This window comes from Typopeltis vanoorti, chromosome 7 (genome assembly GCF_054136105.1).
Source record: "Typopeltis vanoorti isolate ZY-2024b chromosome 7, IOZ_Tvanoo_1.0, whole genome shotgun sequence".
Classification (NCBI taxonomy): Eukaryota; Metazoa; Arthropoda; class Arachnida; order Uropygi; family Thelyphonidae; genus Typopeltis; species Typopeltis vanoorti.
The window spans coordinates 28,257,189-28,280,487 of record NC_143555.1 but is presented as its reverse complement, the minus strand read 5'-3'; the positions used below and the strand labels follow the sequence as shown (position 1 = coordinate 28,280,487).

Sequence of the window (23,299 nt, the reverse complement as noted above, 5' to 3'; positions counted from 1 at the left end):
CTGATCAGGACGTGGACTGGTTATTACTAACACCATGTTCCAACATTAAAATGTGCACAAATTCACATGGAGAGAAGAGGCAAGGAATAAGAAAAGTCACATTGAATATGTTATTGTTGATAGTGATGCTTTCTCCCTGGTGCAGGACACCAGAATGTGCAGAGGATTTGAAATTGGAAGTGATCACTATTTATTCTTGAGCAGGATAAAATTGAATTCATATTGAAAAGAATAACATGTAAGAAAGTTTTAAAGCGAATAAAAGTTGAGCAGCTCTCAGATGTGAACTGTAGACCAAAATACATAAAGATTATTGAAAAAAATGAAAGAGTTTAAGAACAGTAAAAAAACCTTAGAGATTCAGTGGCAAGCCTTGAAGAAAACTCTGATTGATTCAGCCAGAGAGGCGTGTAGTGAGGTTGTCTGTAAGAATAGAAAAATCAGAACTGCATGGTGGACACAGGAAGTTAAAGAGGCAGTGAAGGAAAAGAAGAAAGCTTATCAAAAGTTATTGGCAAATAAGTCAGCTTGTGTTCTTAGAGAATACGGAGACAAATGTAAGAGAGTGAAACACTGTGTAAAACTAGCTAAACAAAAGTCATTTGAGGACTTTGGCAAGAACATGGAAAATAAATATCAAGAAGGTGGTAAGATATTCTGGAGGTCGTTTAGAAATGGAGGAAAGACTGCTGTAAAAGGAGTTAGAGATGATAAAGGTGACATGAAAATGGGAGAAAAAGATATCCTTGAAGTATTGAGTAATTACTTTGAAAAATTGCTAAATGAAACAAGCAGTGAAAAACACTCAACAGGCACACAGTCAGGAATATATATCCATACTTGAAGTAGAAAAAGCCATCAAAGGCTTGAAATGTGGAAAGGCAGCAGGAGTAGATGATATTCTACCAGAAATGCTGAAGTATGGTGGTATAAAAGTCTTAGAGGGTTGCACTGCATGGTTCAGAAAGCATGGACGAATTCCTGATGATTGGAGTAGAGCTCTAATAGTACCCATATATAAAAAGGGAAATAAAACTGAATGTGAGAATTGCATAGGTATTTCCCTACTGAGTGTTCCTGGCAAGATCTATGCAATTATACTTGAGAAATGATTGAGAATAATTGTGCCAGAAAAGCTTGGTGAAGAACAAGCTGGATTCAGGCGAAATAGAGGCTGTCAGGATCAGATCTTCACTTTACGACAGATAGTTGAGAAAGCATGCGAATGTAATAAAGATCCGTATTTAAGTTTTGTTGATCTAGAAAAGGCATATGACAAAGTGCCAAGAGAGAAGCTATTCAATACGCTACAGTTATATGGTGTCAATGGGGCATTATATCAAGCAATACTTGGTCTGTATTTGAGTTGTAAGTCAGGAGTTAGAATTGAAGGAAGTACAGGAAGATGGTTTAATGTTAAATCTGGTTTGAGACAAGGATGTACATTATCCCATGTTATTCATTATCTATATGGATCACATTATGAAGGAAAGTGGTATTAAACATGATATCAGAATTGGAGATGTTAATGTCAACTCTTTGCTTTATGTGGACGATGTTATACTTCTAAATAAATGTGCTACAAGTTTGCAAGATTCCCTGACTAAATTGAATAACTGTTGTAATAGATATGGTATGAAGGTTAGCAATAAAAAGTCAATGAAAATAGGTATAATCATTGAAAACGTCAACTGTGTTCTGGTTGGGGAACCTGTTGAACAAGTAAAACATTTCAGCTAATTAGGCACGATTTTTACTGAAGATAGTAAATTAAATATGGAAATAGACAACAGAATCAACAAAGCTGGTATGGTGGGAAGTCAATTGAATAAATTCATATGGAATAAGAGAGAAATTTGTAGGAACACTAAATTAGCTGTATACAAGACAGTATTCAAACCAGTTTTAACTTATGGATCTGAGAGCTTGGTCAGAAATAAAGCACTTGACCAAAGACTAGAGACTGCAGATATGAGATTCCTGAGAAAGATTAGAGGTGTGAATAGATGGCATCAGTGGCAATATCATATTAAAAATGAGGATATTACGAAAGAACTTGATATTGTCAGCATGCTGGAATGCGGTAACGGAGCTAATCTCAGGTGGTATGGTTACTTAAACAGAATGGGAGAGGAAAGACTAGGAAAAGAGTTCTCTGCCGGGTTTGCAGGAAAACGACCCAGAGGAAGACCAAGATATAGGTAGATTGATACGGTACAATGTGCCTTAGACAATAGAAATATATGGTCTGATAATGTTGGAGTCTTGACAAGTAACAGACTGATTTGGAGGAAAATTGTAGATAGGAAGTTAGTAATGATGTAAATTTTTCATGTAGTACTATCATATCCTGGACACACCTTGAGGGTACATGTCAGGAATTTGATGACGATGATAATAAATGCTATTGGACATTATATGCACTATAAAAACCCACAAAAAGTAGTTTGTTATATAGTTTTATTATGACTCCCAGTAATGACTGGTGTTGTAAACCTATAGTACTTTAGTATTGTTAGTAGGTTAAGGATTTTTATTTATTTTTACATAATTCAAAAACTCTTTCTAGAAACCAAATGTGGAAATTTTCAGCCACTTCAGGCCTCCTCTAAGTGGAGTGATGTTCTCACATTTGCATTTCCCACCTGAAGACATTCATGCCCATAATTAGATTTGAACTTGCAGCCTTGGTTTTGATTTCAAAAAACTTATATTCAGTTGTGAAAGATGTTAACTGATCCATCAGGCCTATTAACTTCTTCTCTACTAGAATGTTCTGTTTCAACAAACAGATAATTCTCATTGTCCAATTTCCCATTTTGTAATTTGTCTGCATTACAATTGGAAATTGGCTATGAATTCAGAAATTTATCTTCACCTTTATTGTTGAATAGTATTATTACTTCCTCTCCTGATCCTTATTGCTTGAAGAAATTATATTATTATTTAAAAAAATTTTACCTCTTTTGGTATTCTTAATCTCAGTAAGATTGATTATGTCAACGTTTCTATTCTAATTGCCTAGTTAGTTCTGCTTATTTTCTGATGATAATAAGCTTTGGATACCTGAATGGATAACAGCACATCCACTTTGAAATCAGCAAGCAAATGGTTTGATGCTATTGTAGCATGAACTCCTAGTGTACAATTTATGGATACAAAAACACTTGTTAGAGCAATTACTTTACTTTTAATTAAGAAATAGCATTCGATGTTTCAGCCTCTATATTGAGGTCATCGTCATCAGGAAAATATACATATGAACAAGACAACCACATTATACTACACAAAAGTAAGCCAAATCTAATTGCTTTGTTAATCATTTATGCCAGCCTGATCTCTGGTGAAATATGTACACACACACACATTATCTACCAATAATTATCTGTACACCCCTGTTATTTGGTGTTATGCTTCATAATCTGTTCAGATAGTAGGAAGCAGCAATTCATCATAGCATTGAATACAGGTGGTATGGCAACGTGACATGAACTCAGTGACTTCCACAGAGGTGTCATCACGAGCTGTCACATTGGTGCATGTCCATATGGTGCCATTGCCACTCAACTGGAGCATCCAAAATCAACGGTTTGGGATGTGATCAACAAATGGAGATGTTCTGGCATCAGTAGTGCAGGAAAACACCCCCAGGGTGGCTGCTAAAAATGAGTGACAGGGACAGGAGGGTGTTAAAATGGGTGACATGCAAAAACCGGCTACAATCAGCACAGACCATCCATGGTGAGCACTAATACTGTATGAAAAGAACTCCATTTACTGGGTTTCCGTGGAAGAGCAACTGCAAACAAGCTGAACATCACAACAATGAACAAGGTGGCTCGTCCTGGCCTGATGCAAAGAGCATTTGAAGTGGATAATTGACCAATGAAAAATGGTATGCTGGAGCAATGAATCAAGTTTCGCCTGTTTTCCGTTTGATTGGGGGGGGGGGCAGCCTGGTGAACGTTTGTTATCGCAGTGTGTTGTACCCACAGTAAAGTTTGGTGGTGGAGGAGTAATGGTGTGGGTGCATTAAGCCAGTTTGGAGTGGGACCATTTGTCATTGTCCATGGTTCTATGAATGCAGCTCAGTACCTTGATATTCTGGATAATCAGGTGATGCCTACACTGTGGAGTTTTTATGGAACGGAACCATGTTACTATCAAGACGAGTGCCCCATGCCATGCCACAAAGCTGCAGCTGTTATAAAATGGTATGAAAAGATGGGTGTTAAATGACTGCACTGGCCAGCACAGAGTCCTGACCTCAACCCCATCTATCATCTGTGGGATGAATTGGAGCAGTGATTGAGGGTCCAGAGCAGCATGTCCTCGATCTTTCACTGAACTCAGAGCCGCTTTCATGGAGGAATGGGGACAAATTCCACCTGAGATCTGCCGCACGTTGGTGAAAAGCCTCCCTCAAAGGGTGCAGGAGGTGATCAAAGCCAAAGGTGGACATAACCAGTATTAGGGTTTGCCTGCTGGAATCAATTGCTAAAGTGTCTGGACAATTATTGGTAGATAGCATGTGTGTGTGTGTGGATATCAGTGGTGTCGCATGTTCATTTCATTTGGGTGTGCTGTCATGTGGCTTACGCAACGCACACTATAAAATTCACATCAGTTTGTCTGTATGATTGCATTTTTATTGATTTATGGAAATTTTAAGAGTTCCTAGCATGTCAGCACTCATCTTAATTGGTCCAGTGGAATTAAGTGTAGGATAATGTTGAATACAGTGGTGCCTTGGATAACGACGGTAATCCGTTCCAGGATTACCATCGTTATCCAAGGCGCGATTCCCCGTAAGATTTAATTGAAAATCTATTAATTTGTTCCGGCTCCTCCCCACAACCATAGTACATATTAAAAATGCAGATAAAACTTATTTAAAATGTCATAAAAATATGGTAAATATCATTTATTTATTATACAGTATATGTATTTGCTTCAAAAAAATTAACATTAATAAAATGAATTGTTCATGAAAACAGTTTTTAATTATCAATCTTCACCAGAAGAACAATTGGGCTCACTTCGGAGTTTTTTGACAAATTGACCTGTAAAAAACATGTCTAGGGTTGTTTACTTCTGCCTCTTTTTTAAAATGTTTCTGAAAAACTGCATGGACTTTTCATTAAATAGATCTGCAGTTCTGATAACCTCAGATTTGTTTGAATTCCATTTCATAGCAACATTTTGAACTTTCTCCCACTTTGCCAAAACGTTTTTGATTTCAGCAGTCATAATTTGTTCTTTCTCTCCATTCTCATCTTCAGATGAAATTTCCATTTCCTTTTCTTCACATTGCTGCTTGAAAAGTTCTCTTAGCTCGTCAGTAATCAGTTCTCGGTCATTCATCTCCAATAATTCTTCATATTCTTCCTCTGCTTCCAAGTTAAGATCATGAGCAGTTGCCACAATATCCTTTACCAATTTGTGTCCCTCATCTGAAGTTTCTTCATTACCAAAGGAAGGACATGATTTCCTCCATGCTGCTTTGAGACATTTCATTGTTACTTCTTGCCAAGCCTTTACAATTAGCCTAATTGCTATGACAATGTTGAATTCTTCCTTCCAAAATTTTCTTAGGGTTATGTTGGTAGCCTCACACATTTCAAAGCACCTGGTAAAAAGTGCCCTTGTGTAAAGTTTTTTAAAATTTGCAATCATCAGCTGATCCATAGGTTGAATCAGAGATTTAGTCTTGGGAGGAAGAAAAATCACCTTGATAAAATCGAATTCCTCTGGTAGCTCTTCTTGTATGCCTGTTGGATGGCCAGGTGCGTTATCCAAGGTTAAAATGGCTTTTAGAGGCAGATTGTTTTGCTCAAGATAGGCTGACAGTTGGTCTCCAAACACTTCGCGAATCCAGTCTCTAAATTCTATTCTTGTGACCCAGGCTTTGCTGTTAGACTTCCACAAAACATCGAGATCGGATTTAGAGACATTGAACTTTTTGAATGCTCGGGGATTCTCTGAGTGGTAGATTAACATTGGGTTTTACCTTGCAGTCTCCATTTGCTGCTAAAAGCAATGTTAACCTATCATTCATTGGTTTATGCCCAGGAAGTGTTTTTTCTTCTTTTGTGATAAATGTCCTGTTGGCTATTTTCTTCCAAAATAGCCCAGTCTCATCACAATTGAAGACTTGTTGAGGTAGGTATTCTCCTTCTTCTATAATTCTTGTAAAGCTATTAACAAATTTATCTGCTGCTGCTTTGTCAGCCCGAGCTGCCTCTCCGTGTCTGACCACACTATGAATTCCTGTTCTTTTTTTAAAGTTGTCAAACCAACCTCTGCTACCTTTGAAATCATCATCTACCTCAGAACTTGATCCCAAAGTCTTCTTTTTCAAATCTTGATAAATCTGTTTGGCTTTCTGACAGATTACATTTTGAGATGTAGTATCGCCTGCCATTTTTCTCTTCCTTTGATCCAAATTAGTAATAGATTTTCCATTTGCTCAAAAAGAAGTCCTCTGCATTCAACCTTGAAGTTCCATTAGCTACCATATGTTCTTCTTTCTTAGTCAAAATGGTTGATATTGTAGAATGACTGGTTTCGTATATTCGAGCTAGCTGCATAACTTTCACACCTTCATGATGTTTTGCTATTATTTCTTTCTTCTGTTAAATAGAGAAAATTTTTCTGTTTTTTTTTTCCCCTCACTAGCTTTCTTTTTGAGACCCATTTTGTCACACAGTAAAAAAATTCACTCTATAAAAAAAAAAAAAAAAGATACGCAAAACATGATATTATTACAAATTATACAACACTAAGACAAGGGATCCAAAGAACATATTGTCACCTGAAAATAAAAGTAAAAGTTCAAAAAAAAACTTTTTGAAATAAAAGTTTACAGTTAAATTTGAAACCTATAATTTTTGACTTAGTGCATTTTGCTTGTAAGGTGATGATATTAGATACAACGATTATTATACAGATGAGATTTGATTTTGCCTTTTGATGGCAAACGAACAGTGACACACACCCGCCGATTTATTGTCTATATGAACCAACACAAAAAAATAAATGCTTAAATACTCATTTTCATCATAAAATGCATTTATAACCACAAATTTTAAAATAAAGCACAGTACACTACAAGAAAAGAAACAATAAACGGAAAATGTAAACAGCTGGCTATGATGAGTGAAACATATCTGAGCTTCACAGCTATGCTGCGTGGCTGTTCTCTATTCGACAATGTCCGCACGTGCCTGAGTGTGATCGGAAAATACCGGTTTTTTAGATCGGATAGAGGTTCACATAATCGAGAGTTGTTAACCAAAGCCTATGTCGTTAACCAAGAGATTTTTTTCCTTTCAGCCACTTGTTGTTATCTGAGGCCGTTGTTAACCAAGGCACCACTGTACTTTAATTTATCAATTAATTGTAACCAAATGTTGGAAGTTTTTTCCACTTGGTTAGACTATAATAAATTTAGTTTAAATTTTTTATCCGAGTGTAAGCAAACAAAGTTTGTGCCTGAAGTATCTTCAGGACAGGCAACTCATGGTAAAGGTGGACCAAGCTCTCATCACTCCTTGTCTCAATATTTCCCATAATGCAAAGCACATCTCCTTGTGGACATGTATAATGCTATGCATTAAGGAAAGGGCCATTACCCAGACCGGTTTTGACCTTTATTGAAGTCTCGTCACTGAGAGCCAGACCCAGAAGTGGTGATACTAAGACAGAAGCAATGGAGAAGTCATATTTACCTATACGAGTTGCCAAAAGGTGTACCATCTTATTATTAAATTACTCTGGATTTAGAGAAAGATGTTGGAAGTTTTTTCCACTTGGATAGACTATAATAAATTTAATTTAATCCTTTATCCAAGTGTAAGCAAACAAAATTTACACCTGAAGTATCTTCAGGACTGAGGCAACTCGTGGTAAAGGTGGACGAAGCTCTCATCACTTCTTATCTCAGTATCTCCCATAATGCAAATTTATTATAGTCTAACCAAGTTGAAAAAACTTCCAACATTTTCTCTAAATCCAGAGTAATTGAATAATAAGATGGTACGCCTTTTGGCAACTTGTATAGATAAATATGACTTCTCCATTGCTTCTGCCTTAGTATCACCACTTCTTGGTCTGGCTCCCACTTACAAGACCTCAATAAAGGTCGAAACTGGTCTGGGTAGTGGCCCTTCCCTTAATGCATAGCATTATACATGTCCACAAGGAGATGTGCTTTGCATTATGGGAGATACTGAGACAAGGAGTGATGAGAGCTTGGTCCACCTTTACCACGAGTTGCCTCAGTTCTGAAGATACTTCAGGCTCAAACTTTGTTTGCTTACACTTGGGTTTGAAATCATCATCTTATAAATAGAAACAATCAGTTATAAATAGATTAAACTAAATTTATTATAATTGTAACCAAATCTGCATAGTCTGAGGCACAATGTGTTTGTTTGTTTCAAGGTGTATTAGAAAACAATGAAGGAGAATGCTATATTTGGTTGGTATATTTGAATTACTCAAAGGTGTAAATATGTGAACCATCATTTATAAGCCATTGGAGAATGGGAAATGTAAAGGATAGAATAAGTGTGAGTAGAAATACTTTCATTAATGGCAAACGAATTATTAATATTTGACATTTGTGATATGTGTGTTCTATTAGTTGCTGGGTAGAGTGAATTGCATGTATCTATAAATTCTAGACATGAATAAGTGAATTTATGATGCCATAATTAAAAAAAAATAACTTTCAAGGAGAATGAAGGAGATTTGTGTGCCAAGTACAAATAACTAACCAGTAATAATCAGCTACTATATACATTTACTAGTTGAGTTATAAATAGACTTACCATAAAATTTTTTTATCAAACTAGGACGTTTTTGTGAGTTTGCTCAAAACAGAAAGTAACGCCTTCTACGCTAAGTACTTATGATTCAAAAGGCTAAATAACGGAGTGGTTAACAAAAAACAACATTTCGTAGTAATAATTTTTAATTACTCTTAACTGAACATAACTTATTATTAAAATGTTATTAATATTTATCACTAGCGTGAACTTTCTTTAAAAATTGTTTGTTATTTTTAATCGCATTGAAAAATTCACTACAATTTAGTTCACTATTAAGTTTGCAGCGCAATACAGCTTTTACTGTTGATTCAGCCATTCTACCTCTTTCTTCTATAGAATATTCTTTCAACAGGTGAAGATGTGCCTGGAAGGCTGGAAATGTATTCTATAATTTGGACAAGATTGGGCAATGAAATGTTCTTTTCTTTGAAATGACTGAATAGTTGTATTCATTTTTCTTTGCAACTTGTATTTTTCAAAATGTTATAGTTTGCCGACAAAACAGCTTTTGCAAGCACCACTTCATCAAACAGTTCATCTGTTAATAATTGGTGGATTTTTATATAGAGAATATTCATAGGTATTATCTTAATATTAATCCTACCATAGAGATGATCTCTGTTTCTAACAATTATTTTTTTAATTCTGAGTGTACCTATATATTATTATATGCACAGGGTTTCACTCCAATTGGTGCAAACCTTAACTCTTCAGAATCCAAATAATCACTGACTCAAGACCAAAATTCAAAATAAACACATTTAATATAACAAAAAACAATATATATACACTTCAAACAAATATTACATAATTAACTACAAATTAATTGGATCCAAGGCCTTTTAAAAATAAACTTACACTTAAGACTAGACTAAACACTTTGTTTTCACAATGACAAAATGTTCGTAGCCAGTTTCTTTCTCTGTCAAGGCCCTTTTCCAAAGATATGTGACTCTATTCTTCATTTTCACAGGATCCTTTTTCATCACTCATGTAGCACACATTAATTCGTCCGAACTTAATTCTGTCTCTTTTCTTCAGTAGAAATAATAGTCAGATCCGGCGTCCTTAATACAGATGAAACTTCCTAATCAGAGTTTTCTCAAACATTCCTTTAGAACGTAAATAGCAAATTCTTCTTTTATTCACTAAATGCTTATTGACAGTCTTAACTCTTCCAAATAAAAAAAAAAACTTACAGTTCTACGATTCCCTTTTCGGAATCTACTATAAATCTTCCAATTAGTGTTTCCTCCAATATTCCATTTGAAACGCATATAGCAATATTTTCTTTTATTTATCCACATACTTATTCCACATTAAAACTTAATAGTTCCACGATTCCTTTTTCGGAATATACTATTAATTTTCTTCCGACTGTCACATAAAAAAAACTCAAGTTCCTCCGAATCTAAATATCTGTCCGACCTGTGTTCTAATTTTCTCTCCGCACGCTATCCTGTTTACAGCCGTTGCTTCGATACCGAACTTGTCAGCTGTCAATCACTCATCAAACCTCGGCGAGCATGTGCACTCCTTGAAAATGGCAAGCGAGAAACTAGGTGTAATGGCTGGCATGTTGTCTCCATTAGCGACAAAAGAGAATGTCTTCATAAAAACACAAAACTTAATATTTTCAATTACAATAAAATTCCTGTAAGTAATACAAATATCAAATCCAGTAAGTACATCAATTTTTTAACTTCTTTACATATCACTTTTAACAAAACAATTTCCATAACGGGCACATCGCAAGTGCCGACAATGCGTGTTATGAAAACAAAACTTATAAACATTTTAACATAAATAATTCATAAAAATATTCAGAATTTTAATTATGATTATTTTTACACATCCATGTTTATTGCATTATTTGCAAGAGTTTCATTAATTTTTTTCACCTGAAACTTCAATTTCCGACCAAGTTAATTCATTGTTGTCCAAGTAAAAGATTCTGCTCCACCAAAACTGTTTTCCCAAAGCTCACTGTAAGAAAGACATTGGTCATAAAATTTTGTAAACTCTTGTAGTATTGTATTAATATTAATACTTCCATTATTTTCCAGTATTCTAGAAAGCTTTTTTGCTTCTCAACGTATAAATTTATTATCACGCCTTTCCTCAAGATTTGCTTTTAATTTTCTAAGTTCAAATGACAATATTATCTGTTGCACTCACTTTTGTACTTTCCATAATCAAGATAGATTTGTTAAACAATTTTAGTTGCCTGTGCACAAACCACGAATACATTTCACCACAATCATTATCAAAGAACTGTTTTATCATCACCGGAGACAGTGTTCTTGTGAAATAAAATATGATTTCAGTCCCTCATAGATTTCAAGTATTCTGTCAATAGCTGGAAATAGCGAAAGAAAATGGGTGTTGCCATGTTGAAGAACCTTTTTATACTCTACATCTACAAATTCACAGAACGCTTTTAGTTGAGTGACTCGAACCATGTAAATGTGGAAATATTTATAAATTTTGACTACTAAAGCTTCTATTTCAATAGGTAGAACATCAACTGCAGTTTGAAGACAGTTGTGAATGATGTGAGCACCGCAACCAATGCCCACAATATTTCTTCCTAGCTCCATCTTCAATCGACTGTAAATATTGTTTTCTCCTCTCCATTTTACACCCCCAAAATTGGTATTGCAGTTATCTCCACAAAATCCAATAATTTTTTTGTTATATTATGAGTTTTCATAACTGACATTAAATGGTTTGTCAGTATTTCTGCAGTTTCACCTGGAACTGATTGAAAGTCTAAAAGTTAAACTTTTACTCTACAATCTGTTGCAAAATACCGCACAACACATGGCACAGTTTTAATTTCTTTCCTTTTGGAAGAATCGATTGATATTGTCACAAAATTTGCTTTGTTTAAATCTTCACAAAGTTTGCTGAAACAACAGTGGCTCAATCACATTAACAATGACAGCTTTACATTTTGTTCTACCCAGTCTAAACTTTGTTTCAAAAAGCTTTAATATCAATTTAGATGAACAATCGGCAGACTTAAAGCTGAGATTGTGAATAGCAACATGAAATGCAAAAGTTGCTTCTTTAGCAGCTATTAAAAATTCTTTGTCACTTGGATCGGCACCTTTAAAATATGACAATATCGTTGAGGAAATTCCTGCCGATGCTAGACTAGCCTTATGTTTCGCACATGTCAAGTGATTTTTTTATGTCCGAACGCCTACCATGAACCACAGAAAATTCTGAAGAGCACTGTTCACACTCTGTCAATATGACCACAAACTTTCTTCCAAAACAGATAATCCTTTTTTAATTCATCCGTAAATGCACAGTTTCTTTTGGCATTTTGGGGTTAAATTAATTTAATGAAGTAAAAAAAATCGCAAACAACACTCCGAAAAGAAACACCGACTTGCAATCTAAACTCAACTAAGATTGCACATGCTCAACAATGACTTGCGATGCAGCGTACGCGCCAGAGTCAAAGTGGGATATTCGTGTTGCCTAATCACCATTTTCCTAGGCTGCACTTTTTGTACTGCGTGTATATTCTGCACTTTTAAATTTTTACCGAATAACCGGGACAAAATGACAAACTGGCCGGGACCATACCTTCAAACTGGGACGTATGGTAAGCCTAGTTATAAACTATAGAGAGAAAGGCTAACCCAATGAACTACTGTTGATCAGTTGATTCATATAGGCATGATTGGAATACATGTGGTTTGATGGAGCAGCAAATCATCTCATAAAATTTGTTGTGCCTCATGTTATGTGTATTTCTCTGGTTTATGTATATTTTGCTTCATTTTCTAAAAAGTTTATTTTGTTTACTGAGACTCAGTATACATTTTACACAATAATAGGATACATAATATGCGATTGTTATTGGAATTATCCACACTTTCGGGAATCTTACATTCATTAGTTTTATTTGTTTATTTATTTATTTATTTATTTTTATTTATTTAGTGTCAGTGGCTCTTCTGTCTCAGAAATAATAGATATCTCACGCATGCTAGTATTTTGTTGTAGATAAACAACTTATAATACACTAAAGTATTCAGGAATAGAGATAAATTTTTGCTACGTCTGTTGTTTCCAAAGACTAGAATAAAAATGTCCCTATATCGTTAAAGCATGTATCAAGGGAAACTGGAACTAGTGAAGAAAGAAATGAGAAGAACTTGAATTAAGATGTTAGGAATCAGTGAACTGAGATGGATAGGAATGGGTCACTTTGATAACTGATGACTTCATAATGTATTACTCTGAACATGAAAACCTTCAAAGAAATGGAGTAGCATTTATAGAAGAGAATACAGAAAATACATTTTGGGTTACAACCCAAAATGTTACAAACTTGGGTTGTAACATTTTGGTTACAACCCAAAACGTTACATTGCATTTTGGGTTACATTGTATTTGCATATGTTATGCATATGCAAAATATGTTTCCATATGCAAAACAATATGGAAACAATGTTTCCATATTGTTTTGCATATTTTGAATCTGACTGATTAGAATTAGTCAGATAGAATAATTCTAATCACAATAAAGGCATACCCAGTGAATGTTACTAATACAGGTGTATGCACCCACTATAGATTCAAGTGAAGATGAGGCAAAAGAATTTTATAGCAGCATGCAGTACTGATAAAACAGACTTTCTTTTGATATTAGGTGATTGGAATGCAAAAGTGGGTGAAAAAGAAGAATGAGGCATCACTGGAAAATTTGGTTTCGGACTAAGAAATGAAGCAGGAGAAAGGATGTTGGAGTTTTATGTTGAGAACAGTTGCTTTATTGCAAACACTTGCTCCCAACAACAACATAAGAGAAGATTATACACAAGGACTTCACTTAATGGAGAATACAGAAATCAGATAATTAACATATTTTTCGGACAATAAGACGCACCCCAAATTTATGAGATGATTTTTAGAAAAAATATTTTATTATATAAAGATATTTACAAATTCTTACTTATTTTTTATTTATTGTTACAATCATTTGTATTAGCAACATTCAGCTCATCTTCACTCTCAGTACTATCACTCGTCTCGTTAATGTCACCGTTCTTATTACTTTTGTCTGAACTATTGTTGTCACCCCCTTAAAAAACTGCATCATCTTCGGTACCATCCATCGCATTACCTATCCTGCATTTCTTAAATGACTTTATAATAATCTCTTCTTTCACAGCTTCCAGTAAATTTTTCACCCAGGTACATACTTCCGAAATTGTTGGCCGTTTCATATGTCCTGTTGCTGTAATATTGTGATTTGGCTTTGCCATCCATTTGTTCCACTCTTCCCGCATAAAATTTTTGAATGGTTTATTAATAGATCCATTCAAGGGTTGTAATTGACTTATAAGGCCTCCAGGAATGACAGCTAATTCTGTATTCATTTCTTTTAGAAGCTTCTTGGTTGATTCTGTTTTATGCGCTCTGAATTGATCCCCCACTAACATCACAGGCTTTTTTAAACAATACACCTGGACGTTTTGTCCATATCTTTAGTATCCATAATTTCATTCCTGTTTTGTTCATCCAGCCTCTATCTTGAACGTGGGTAATAATGCCACGAGGAATTTCATCTCTCGGTAACGTTTTTCTCTTCAAGATTAACATGGGGGGGGGGTTTGTTCCGTCCACGCAACAAGCTAAAACTACAGTGTAGTGAGTTTTTTCATGACCTGTTATTTTGATCACTATTGATTTGGTGCCTTTTGAATCTACTGTCTGATTTGAAGGAACATCAAAAGTTAGAGGTACTTCATCCATGCTCACAATTTGATTAAGCTCAAAGTTAAATTTCCTTCTCGCTGATATGACAAATCTATGAAATTCTATAATTTTAGTTTTATAGTCAGCCAGCATTTTTTGGGCTAGAGTGGTTTTTGTATGCATGCATAACCCATGTCTTTTCATAAATCTAAAGCACCAAGGATCCGGTAAAATCTAAAATTCCATTAGCAGTTGCCCATCGTTTCACTTCAAAAATTATCATTTTCATAGAAACAGATATTCCCATATTTTGATGATTTGTTTTCCCAATTTTTCATTTGTACTTCTAATTCTGGCCATTTTTCTAGGTGTGAACAGAATGTTTTCTTGTGTTTGCATAGCAGTTTTAATTGTTCCTCTTGTTTTCTCCACTCACGAACCATTTTTTCTGTTGGTAGTGAATTAAAATGTCTTTCTGCTGCTTTGTTTCCATATTGTTTTGCATAATTTATCACATTTAATTTTATAACTCACATTATATGAAAGTCTTTTTTTGTTTTTCACTCAATTTTTCTAATTTTAAGATAAAAATTTTAACGACTTATAAAAAATAATTCAAATGAACCGTACAAAAGCGCATATGTTTACACTAATGACTATTGACACTCTAAATCGGTGATTCACCCACATGCATTGAGATAACTTAGGTACCTACCTTCAGTGGCGTACCTACTCATTTTATTAACATATTGCGCAAGTAATTGAACTTCGCTAACAGCTTCGGTATATTTGTAAAGATTCATATTTTTATGTTACCTTCGAACCATAAGACACACCCCAATTTTAAGTCGATTTTTCTATGTAAAAAGGTGCATCTTATGGTCTGAAAAATGTGGTATATTGTTGCCAGCAGTAGGTGAAGGAGTGCTATCCAAGCAGCTAAAACACTACCTGGTGCAGACTGCGGAACAGATCATGAATTATTAATTGCTGAAGTTAAATTGAAATTAAGGGCTAATAAGAAGAAACAAAATGATAGTATCAGATTTGATTTAGATCCTATAAATGAAGCATTTAAAGTAGAAGTCGGTAAGAAATTAAGAAGTTTGGAGAAGACAGGAAGAGAATTAGAAGAACTGTGGGAAGAAACAAAATGTACTGTCATAGAAGCAGCCAAGAATACTCTTAATAAAGCAACAAGAAAGAAAGATTGTAAATGGCTGTCAGAAGAAGCTATTTGAATAGATTTCCTAAGGAAAGATAAAGAAAAACATCTAAACAAAAGGTGCAAGGAGATTGAAGAAAGCAGTATTATGGGTACAACAAGAGATCTGTTTAGAAAAATAAATGATGTTACAGGGAAGTTTATCCCTAGATTAGGAGTTGTAAAAGTAATTCAGGGAAATGTCTGATGGAAGAAGAATTGGTGGGTTGGTGGTTTTCAAGTCTTCTACTTCACTTTTATATATATATATCAGAATTAGGATAGTTTTCTTCTTAGTATATAATATTTCTTCAGGCATAAGGTAAATAGTTTTGCTAAAATTTTGTAGATAATTTCCCCACCTGCTTTTAGAAGTTCTGCTATAACTCCGTCCTCACTTGGAGATTTTTCATTTTACACGTTTGGATGCTCCACATACTGGTATAATCTGTGACTTCAGTTATTTTGCAGTTGTCTTCTTCATTTAATTCATCATCTTGATATAATACTGAGTAAAATTCTTCAATTCTTTTTGCTATAACATATCTATCTCTGGTTATAGTTCCATCTCTTAGTTTGACTGCAACCATCTGTTTATTGTTGTTTGCTTTTTTGAGACTATGGTTATTTTCAGTTTTTTGTTGTATGAATTTACAATTTAATTTTCTTATTTCTTCCATAATATGTTTTCTGATTGTTTTGCACAATTCAGTGTATTCTTGTTTTTTCATTTCTCTTTGTTTCTTCATAAGCTGTTTTTGTTTCTATAGAAATTTAGTCTTGTTTCTGTTCTGTAGTACCAGCTATTTCAAGTGAGCATTGTAAAAGGGTTTTAGATAATAATGTTCAGATTCATACATCTATGTTTTACTTTGATATTCGAAACATTTTTCTTCTTTCTTTTTGGCAGTTTATTAGAATCTTACTGCATATCACGTGATGATCACTTCCAATTTTGAAGGTGATGATAACAGAACAGTCCTGAGAGATGTTTTTCTTATTGCTGAGGATAAAGTCAATTTCATTAGTTTTTCCATTTGGACTTTTCCATGTCCACTTCCTATGTCCTTTTTTCTTGAAATAAGAATTCATGGCGTACAGGTTTCCTTTTTTTTTTTCAAATTCTATTAGCCTTACTTTTCATCTCTCATGCCATATTCAAAATTTTACATTGAACTTTCATCAGATTATTGTATTATTTTTCAACATAATCTCCCTTTAGACTAATACATTTATTCCAGCGGTGCTCCAGTGCCATTATCCCATCCCTGTAGTGGTTCTCTGTATGCTCTGCAAAATATTTCTCTACAGCTGTAATCACCTCTTGATTCGAAGAAAAATGCTGACCAGCAAGGAAGAGATTTAGTTTTGGGAAGTCAGAGGGGGTTAAATCTGGGGAATATATGAATGTTCCAACAATTCATAGTGCAGATTCCTTAATTTTTCCATTGCCAAAACACCTTTGTGGGCGTGTGCATTGTCCTGATGAAAGATGATTTTTTTTCTACTGGAAACTGGGCTTTTCTCGCGAATTTTTTCGTTTAGTCTGGTTAAAAGATCGCAATAATATCCCCCGGTTATTGTTTTACCCTTTTCAAGATAATTAATAAACAAAATGCCTTTAGCATCCCGAAACACCAATGCCATGACCTTTCCTGCTGATGGAACAGACTTTGTCTTCTTTGGCGCTGAAGAACCGACTTCTGTCCACTGTTTTGACTGCTGTTTGGATTCTGGTGTGTAACAATGAATCCAAGTCTTATCCATAGTAATAAATCGACACACAAAATCAGTTTTATTCTTGTTAAACACTCCAAGCACTGTTCAGAGATTTTCGTGCAAGTTCGTTTTTGATCAGCTGTGAGCAAGCGTGGTACCCATCTTGCATAAAGCTTTTTCGTATACAGTTCTTTGTGCAAAATATATCCTACATATTCTTTTGAAATGCCTGTAGTCTCAATCAATTTCATGCACTTTGACTCACCGTCATTCATCCAATAATACCATGTCGTGCACTTGATCAATGATTTCTGGTGTTGTTACTTTTTGGACGTCCTTCACGTGGATCATCTTCAAGACTGACATGGCCGCATTTAAATTCGGCAGCCCATTTCTTAATTGTCAAAAACAAAGGAGAAGAGTGCCCATAAACTTTTATGAACTTTGAATGAATTTCTTTTGGCGTTATACCTTCTTTTGCAAAGAATTTTATAACCGCACAATACTCAATTTTGTCCATTTCAAATTATACAGACAACACTTTTGCTTCAGACAGCTGTATAAAACAAACTTGATAGAATGACTTGCAATTTCACATGGATGCTTATCACAGATGTACCAACTTGGAAAAAAAAAAAAATCTTGCTGATAGTGTTGACATTTACGGTCCAGGCTGAGAACTTCTCAGCCCACCCTCGTAGACTTGGAGATCTTGACATGTATCTTTTTGAGATTTGGACAATAACACTTGCTATTCGATCAGATATACTGTCAAATTCTATTATGTTGTTTAATTTTTGTGAATCCTGAATCCTACTCACTGATTCTTTCCTTATCTTGGCCTCTATAATACAATATGTCCCCATGTTTTAATTGAAGAATTGTTTTTGCTCTTCAGTTACTTCAGTTAGCCATGCTTCAATTCTCAGAGTCCTGCAATTTTAAAGTTCCTGGATCTAGTTTTCAATGGCAGTATGATCTTGATTACCCAGGGATTCTTAGCACCCTCTGCCTTCAGGGAATGAGAGCCATTTTATTCTTGTTAGATTCATCTTGGAAGACTGGGCCATAATTCACCATGATGGCCCATTGCGGATTGGTGAGTGGCAATATTTTCACATGGGATCGTCAGTCCCAAAACCACTTGTCTATGGCTGGTTATTCAGTATATTCGGAGCTGTCCTGATATCCAATGGATGGTAGGCAAGGTTTCCTCCTACGCATCACCTGGGGGATGTGCTCGGTGGCCAGTGGGTGCTCTAAGTATGTGTGTGTGTATGTGTGTGTGTGTGTGTTCACTAAAGAAAGAGCTAAAAGGCTTCATTTCGGTAATGTAAAATTACATATGCAAAGTGAATATTAAATCCAATATTATTTCAAAGCTGAATGTGTGTAGAAACATGATTGCTGCCCAAGCATCCTTATATTTGTCTTTTATTAGTCCATTTGATAAAGGTTTCACTGGCCTGACAGATGTTTTGAACTAGTTGGTTCTCTTCTGAGACGGGCAGAAACTGTATAAGAGAGCAAAAACTCTCGTTCAGTACTAAGGAAATCAAATAGTCAGCGAAATTATTTTTTGTTGGTGAACTCTTGGTCACTGCATAAAACTTATGAAACTTTCATAGTTTCTGCAAACATTTGGCTTTGATATAATGTTGGAATTAACATCTGCTTTGCTTATAATATATACATATATGATAAAATCAAATAATTTTTATACGTAAGTGTAATAATATACAGATTATTAAAAAAACAAAATTACTGCAGAACTGCATGAAATTTATCTTTACAATCCTGTTTGTCCTAATGTTTTCTTTTGTTGGGGGTGCTGCCATCATGTTCTGGATCCTATATGGGTTGCAAATTGGTCTCCCAGATGCTTAGAATTATTAATCCATCATTCTTGTTGAGATTACGATGATGAATCAGCATCTTACAAGCTTCTTTGAATTATCTTTCAAACCAGGTTTTTGTGCTGTATATGGGCTTGGTGCATTTTCAATTAATTCTGTGACGTGTTTGGAGTGCATAATGTTTTACCATAATGAAGGAATTTGATGTTCCATTTGTGTTCACCTTTTCTTGATGGAAGCATGTTGTTTCCCCTATGTTGGTTGAAGTTGCAGGTACACTGAATTTTGTAAATTCCCAAGCTAAGAAAGGGGGATCTTTAGATGAGTTGAGTACACTTATAAATTATGCAGGAGGTTTGAAAGTTGCCTTAATATTGTATTTCTATAGTGTTCTTTTTTTTTTTCCTTTTTTTTTTTTTCGATATTCCCCTAATGTATGGCATTTTTGTATTCATTTTTACCTTTCATGGCATTATTGTTGAGGGTCTTGTAAACTGTTTTTTGTAGCCATTTTTTATAATGGTTTAGCTAATGACTTCATATTCCTTCTTTAGTGCCTTATTATCAGAGCAAATTGTTAGGACTCTGTGTTTGAGGGTGATAATGATCCCTAGTTTTTTGGATGGTGGTATGAATCTTTATGTATGTATTTGCCTCTATGTGTGTAGGTTTGCGGTGCATCATGAAGGACAGACAGCCTGTGACAAGTATCTAGAAAGGGAAGAAAGTTATTATTTTCAAACTTGATGGTAAATTGGATACATTTCTGTTGTTTGTTTAGGTGGCTTAGGTTTAATGTTTGGTGGCCATGGATCAAATGGCAAATATATTGTCAACATATCTGAGCCACACTTTGGGCTTTAGACTTGCTGAATCTAGAGCTCATGGCTCAAAATCTTCCATGTAAAAGTTAGCTACGTGGGGAAAGTGGTGAACTCATGGCTGTACCTTCTTTTTGCTGTATCATGTAGCTTATCTTGTTCATATGTATGCTTTCCTGGTGACCACCTTGATATAGAGGCCAAAACAATTTGTGCTATTTCTTAATTTTAAGTAAACTAATTGCTCTAAGTGTGTTTTTGACTCCATAAATTGTATGTAATGAATGCTGACTGTTATATAACCTAGGTGATGTGCATTGCCTGGTGTAAGTCTTCCACCTTGCTTATCATAGTCTCATAGTGCCTGACAGCTACCATATTTGATTTCTAGGAATAAATTTGGACTATAGGTTTCTGACCTTTCATGGATAAGATTATCAGAGGAGGAAAAAAAATTCTGGAAAATTGAACTGACTTAATTTTTAATTTCATCTTGCAGATCCCTCTTGAAGAATTTGACAAAGAGAAATTTACTGAACTCTTAATGGAAGTGTTTTCAAATGGATTTACCAAAGAGAGATTAGTAGCACTATTTCTTTTCTGTTCTGATTTAGTGATAAGAGCAATAAAGCAACATGCAATTAAATACTGTTTTCAGTATCTAAACTGGGCATTTGATTTCTTAACTGAGAAGCTTTGCAAGTGGGTTTATGAGCATGGAGGATGGGTAGGTTAACCTTTGTATTTTTTATGTAATGATCATGTAATATAAAAATTTTTGTAATATGAAAATTTCATCATTTTGCACAGATTTTTGGGTTATGGTACTGAATTACTTAATTTTAAGAATTAAAGAATAGGAAGATTATTGTCCAGTAGCATAACTCGAACTCTGAACGTTGTTGGAATTTTTGAAGCCTTCATTGATGGATTTAGTGATTGTGATATGATAATGATTAGTGATAATTTTCAAAGTAATAATTTTTTAATTTTTTACATTGACATCTTTTCTAATGCCAAGTGTGTGTTTTTATTTGCGGGTGATATCAGTTTTATTCTCTGATCATTTAATTTTCACGATACTATTTGTTATACAGTAATTCCTTGATTAACAATGTTGATGTTTTCTGAGAAAACACTGCATTGATTGAAATCACTCTAATCATATATGATTCAATGTGAAAAATTATAATTGGTTTATGGACTTCAATTTTTTTTCCCTTTTTACATTCTTTTACCTCTTTAATTGCAGTGAAGGAGAATAAAAATGATTGCGGTAATTAAAAGCTTATTGCTTACACTAGAAAACTACATATATTTGTTGAGAAATATTTCCACAAGGTGGTTTGAATCATATTTCTTTTTCTCTACATACATTTTTTGATAGTAGCAGATAAATGCTTTTTCCAAGTTTTGATTCACTTACATGCTTTATTCCATTGACTTACTCATTCCTGAATCTCTGCCCATTTTGCTTTATTATCTATGTTGAAATTTTTCTTCTCACTTCTTTTTTTTTTTACCATGGGCACTTTTTTATTTCATTCTTTGTTTTATTTATAGTCAGTGAGGCATATTATTAAATTTTTAATTCAAAATGTATAATGGTGGGGAGACCAGCAGCCAGCACGTTCACCATAACAATTGGAACAAACTGGGGTGGTTTCAGTGATGCATGTATATGTGTATTGTCATTGATGTCATTTATAAAAATAATTTAACTCCTACTAGATACTGGCTATCACGTTTACCACCACTTGGTATCAGTTTATAAACCATGCTAATTTGAGAAGCATACTAATCGAATCTGCATTAACTGAGGTATTACTATATTATTTCTTTTTTTTTTTTACTTTATATGCCATGATAAGTTTCTAAAATTTACCTCCCTTTAGAGTAGCCAGATGTGTATACCCAATTCTCCATTTACATGGTAAATTGTTCCAGAAAGAACTGTGTAAATGAAAACCATATAAAAAAGAATACAGTGCATATGAAAAAATAGAAGAATGGTTCCAGATGTGAAAACCCAATACGGACAATAAGTTATTTACAAACAAAACACATGAAAATCATTGAATAAAACTCTATTTAATTTTAATGGAATATTTTTTATTTTAAGTACTTATTTAAAGTATATACATATGTATCTTAAAGAAAATAGTGTGTCACTAATAAAACAAATTTGAAAAGGCTCAAATACACTCACGCATATGGTTATTAGTTAAATTTTATTCGCTGTCACTTTCTGACAGTAGCCGTGTGAGACTGGAATTAAATCACTTCCATCACTTGAAACACTTTGGCCGTGCTGTTCTTACTGCAATGGCGAAACATTTTCCTCAGTAAAAGGAACTAAATTAGCACTAACTTCCGATAATTCTGAAGGTTGATTTTTTTTTACCACAAACTCTGTAATTAATCGTTGAGATCCTGTTTTGACTAGATCTTTGTATAATTCTTCATATCGTACCATGACTTCAGTTCACATTTAAATTGTTCAGCTCGTTCATCATTTGGATCATGTGTAAGAAATCAATTCTTCTTTAATTAATCCTGCAGTGAGTGGAATCTCTTCATCATCATCATCACTTTTTTCTTTTTCATCGAGATTCTCAAGAACAGCTTCTATTATTTCATCATCACTAATAGCCTTGTCAACAATCAATTCTTCAATATCTGCAGGCGAAAAATCATCAACTCCTTCTCTGCCAACTGCATGTGCTAATCTGGTGATATTGGGATATTCAGTTGTATGCAAAGGTACGTAGTTTTTCTTTTTCACATGTTCTGGCCAAGTAGCTTTTCAGCATGCATTTAAAGTTGATGGTTTCAATTCAGATAATGCCAATTTAGCAAGTTTGATTCAGTCCAAAATAGAAAATTTCTTCCATTACATCAATAACTGTCAGTAAATTATCCTTATCTAGTTTATCCAAAATGTATTAGAATGTTCTTCTTATGCAGTAAGTTTTGAAGGTAGCGATCACACCCTGGTCTAGTGGTTGTATTAAGGATGTATTAGGTGGCAAAAAACAAAATTCCACATTTGGGTATTTGGGTGTTCTAAAACAGCATGGCCAGGTGCATTGTCTATAATCAATAAAAAATCCAGTTTTTTTCCATCAAATAGCATTTAACTTT

The 23,299-nt window shown here is 34.4% G+C and overlaps 1 protein-coding gene across 3 annotated transcripts in view; it reads left to right on the top strand.

Annotated features, from left to right (window-relative positions):
• The window catches only part of LOC150104537 (uncharacterized), a 195,127-nt gene that overhangs the window by 134,896 nt on the left and 36,932 nt on the right, over positions 1–23,299 (top strand). For all 3 annotated transcript variants that reach the window (XM_090395743.1, XM_090395742.1, XM_090395744.1), the window contains exon 5: positions 20,655–20,882. In XM_090395743.1, the coding sequence (XP_090251869.1) occupies positions 20,655–20,882 (228 nt within the window). The remainder of the gene's footprint in view (positions 1–20,654; positions 20,883–23,299) is intronic.